Consider the following 3,688-nt stretch of genomic DNA (forward strand, 5'->3'; position numbering starts at 1 on the left):
GAGGATGAGTCAAGATTACATACAGGATCTTTGACTAGCATTAGGAGTGCTTCGGTTTACATTTATTACAGATGACCAAGTTTTAGTCTGCCTTCCGCCCGAATTTAGCCACAAAAATCCAGTTTAGTGCTCCTGTCATATTGAGAGTCTTTGACTACCTTATAGCAGTAGATCCCTGATAGTAGATCATGCCTGTCACATTGGGGATCTTAGACTAGTTTGCTTTTGGAACATATTCCTAAAAACCTGTCATTAAGGATCATTGCCTTCTAACTCGGGTTAATATACTGTAGTAGATTCCCAAAAACAGCAGATATTTAAATAGTTTTGTTTGCAGTAGATCCTTAAAAACCGCAGTGGCTTATAGATTCTCCAACTGGTGGTCAACCCAACAGTGGTAGCAGGTCTTAACTGTGTAGAGATGAGACATTTGAGGATGGGTCAAGATTACTTACAGGATCTTTGACTAGCATTAGGAGTGCTTTGGTTTACATTTATTACAGATGACCAAGTTGTAATCTGCCTTTCGCCCGAATTTAGCCACAAAAATCCAATTTACAGCTCCCCGCAATGGGACAAGTGATAGTCGCCTGGGTTGGTCATTGTTACTGTCAACAGCAAAGTACCCTTGTAGTATATTTAAGCAAAACTCTCCTACATTTTTAACATTCAGGTTTGGCGGTTGAAAATAGTCTAGGTGGAAGTAAGGCTTTGTATTTGGTCAGTAGACTTAAACTTGGAACATTTCATGCCTTTTTAAAAACTTAAGCTGCTGTTTGAGCAGCTTGCACACAACTAGAGAGAGCCCGTTTTGTTGACTTAACACTTCCAACCTGACAAACAGAATAAAGGTTTGGGATGTGTGCACTACTTATCCGTCATGCAGGCGTTGTGTGCGGATATCATATTGAGCGGAGTCAGCTGATCCGGGTCTAAGTGTGATGCAAAGGGAGAGCTGTTCCTTTGTTTTTCAAAAAAGACTTTACTATCTTTAACCACTTATGTCTACTAGTCAAGAGACAACACAGCAATGTTGTGATAAAAATAAGTTTTAAATGTATCAAGAGAAAAAAAACCCAGGTTCAGTAAACATGACAGGTTACCAAATTGGGTGCATTAACAAAAAGGATAAAACTCCTTGAGGAAAATCTACAAATGGCATTATGGACAGATCCACCACATTTGAACATCATAGACATCTACATTTAGCGTACCAACACGGTTGACCCAGTGTGTCTGAAGACAAACGTTGCCATTTAAAAATACACTTCATCATAAAAATCAAAGAGTTAGTAACCGGGGTAGTTGGAAAAAGGCAGGTCAACATGGTCAATTAGCGATACATGAACTAACGATTAAGTTGTACATGCTGCCTAACCTTAGCAGCTCTATGCCTCAGTGTCCATGTGCTTTAGTTCATTTAGTCACCAAAGGAAACAAATAGGGGGGGAAGGGACAAGGAGGGGTGGGTGTCAGACATGGCTCGGAAACAGTTACAAAAGCCAATCCCTTCTAAAGACGAGGGGAAGGTACCCTGCCATGACCCGAGGGGAACTACAAAAAGACATGACTTAACCGTTTTAAGTCGACCAGCCAACTTGAAGCCATTTAAAAAATGCAGGTTAAACCATTTCAATGGGAGGGAGGAGTGAAGGGATAAAATACAGTACTAGTTAAAAGAAAATATCAATTTAAGTGGGGTGAGTGGGGGGGGGGGCGTCAATCCACGACTCGCGTTTTTAGTAATCCGCGGGCTCCTCGCCCTCCTCGCTCAGCAAACAGGTGCGTATGAGCGCCTCGGTGACGCCGTACGGGTCGCAGTTGGCCGACGGGCGGCGGTCCTCGAAGTAGCCCTTCTTCTCCTGGCCCACGTTGCGGGGGATGCGGATGCTGGCGCCGCGGTTGGCCACGCCCGCCGAAAACTCGTTGATGTTGGAGGTTTCGTGGTGGCCCGTAAGGCGGCGGGCGTTGTCCAGGCCACCTTTGGGGTCGTAGGCACGGATGTGGTAGCTGTGCCTCCTGCCCAGCTTCTCAATGGAGTCCTCAATGGCTCTGGGAGGAAGACAGAAAAGGAGTTCAGTGACGACGACTTGTAAAAACACGGCTGACCACAATAAGCTAGTAATTGATTTGCAAATATATTTTACATGCATTGAACATTTTACTTTGTGGAGATACAAACACCGCACTTTTTTAAAGCATATTCTACACCATTTTTCTCCTGAATTAGACATTGTCAAACATAAAAACAGCTAAATGAACTAAAAATATAGTATTGGCCACTAGATGAGACCAAACCAATCAGAGCATGCTGTTTAATATTGTGGCCACTGATTGGCTCAGCTTCAGGCAGCATTACTATAATGGATTAAGAGTGTAAAGGTGACTAAAGTATGTTATTTCATGTCTAAAGGGCTCTCATATCGTTGAAAAATGTACATGAAATGCAAATCTATGAAAATAAATTTTTTTTAATGATTCCTACTTTGCGGAAATTAATTAATTGTAGTCATGTCCGGAACCAATTAACAGCAATAAACGAGGATTAACCTCGAGAGGGACAAGCGGTAAAAAATGGATGGACAGTACAGTTTATAATAAACTCATCAGTTGTATTATTTCCTACTAAGTAGTTTGCACTTGGTTGTTGGTTCTGTGTTGTGCAAGTTGCTCAAGTAGAGATAGGTTTTCACTTTTTCGTGCACTCAAATCCTTTTACAGTAGCACATTTTCACACAGAATGCCTTGTAAACTATTTGTTAAATAGCAACACATGATATAATCCAATACAAACGGATTATAGTATTTAATCATAGTGAGTCTGACAGCGCAACATTCCAAAAGCTCTTTCCCCCCCCCAGTTTCCTGGAATGTAGTACAACAACTAGAAGTCTAAATATAGGCCAGTTACTGTACTGTACACCTTTTATATTTTAAACTGCTAATATATTAACTACATATTCCTACTCCTTTTTGGTACAGGTGATAATAAACCTATTTGAATGTTTCCCCTGGTATGCAAATATATCATATAGAACAGGGGTGTCAAACTCATTGTAGATCGGGGGCCACATGGAGAGAAATCTACTCCCAAGTGGGCCGGACTGGTAAAATCACAGCAAGATAACTTAAAAATAAAGACAACTTCAGATTGTTTTCTTTGTTTAAAAATAGAACAAGCATTTTCGGAAATTGTACAAATCATAATGTTTTTGGGGTTATTTTACAATTACCTGTTGCGGTTAATAGTATATATACTTTATTTGTAGTTATTTATATTTTCTGTATAAATTATGTGATAATGTTCATCAGTCAACTCATTTGTGTTAATTTTCAATCTATCAAGATTAAAAAAATTATATCAAAATCAAATTACAGTATGTTATTTATGTTGTTTGCTCATTTTCCTCGACTGATGTACTAACATCATGTGGTTTATTTTGTACATATGTAGCATCATTTACAAAGATAAAGAATTGCTATTGCGACATCCAGTGGACACATTTAGAACAGCGGTTTCATTCAAATATTTCAGGTACATTTTTATACTTAGCAAACTCATCTCGCGGGCCGAATAAAACCTGTTCGCGGGCCTGATCCGGCCCTCGGGCCGTACGTTTGACACCCCTGATATAGAACCTTTATTTCTTTCAACTCACTTTAGTCCACCGTCTTCTCTCATCTCCTT

The 3,688-nt window shown here is 40.1% G+C and overlaps 1 protein-coding gene across 2 annotated transcripts in view; it reads right to left on the minus strand.

The window, feature by feature from the left end:
* Positions 1–1,033: 1,033 nt before the first annotated feature.
* The window catches only part of glula (glutamate-ammonia ligase (glutamine synthase) a), a 7,508-nt gene continuing 4,853 nt past the window's right edge, over positions 1,034–3,688 (minus strand). For both annotated transcript variants that reach the window (XM_062022632.1, XM_062022631.1), the window contains exons 6-7: positions 3,660–3,688; positions 1,034–2,052 (exon numbers count right to left, since the gene is read on the minus strand). The exon at positions 3,660–3,688 is cut by the window's right edge and continues 171 nt beyond it. In XM_062022632.1, coding sequence (XP_061878616.1) covers positions 1,740–2,052; positions 3,660–3,688 — 342 coding nt within the window. In that variant the 3' untranslated portion in view covers positions 1,034–1,739. The remainder of the gene's footprint in view (positions 2,053–3,659) is intronic.

The sequence above is a fragment of the Entelurus aequoreus genome, linkage group LG16, assembly GCF_033978785.1.
Source record: "Entelurus aequoreus isolate RoL-2023_Sb linkage group LG16, RoL_Eaeq_v1.1, whole genome shotgun sequence".
Classification (NCBI taxonomy): Eukaryota; Metazoa; Chordata; class Actinopteri; order Syngnathiformes; family Syngnathidae; genus Entelurus; species Entelurus aequoreus.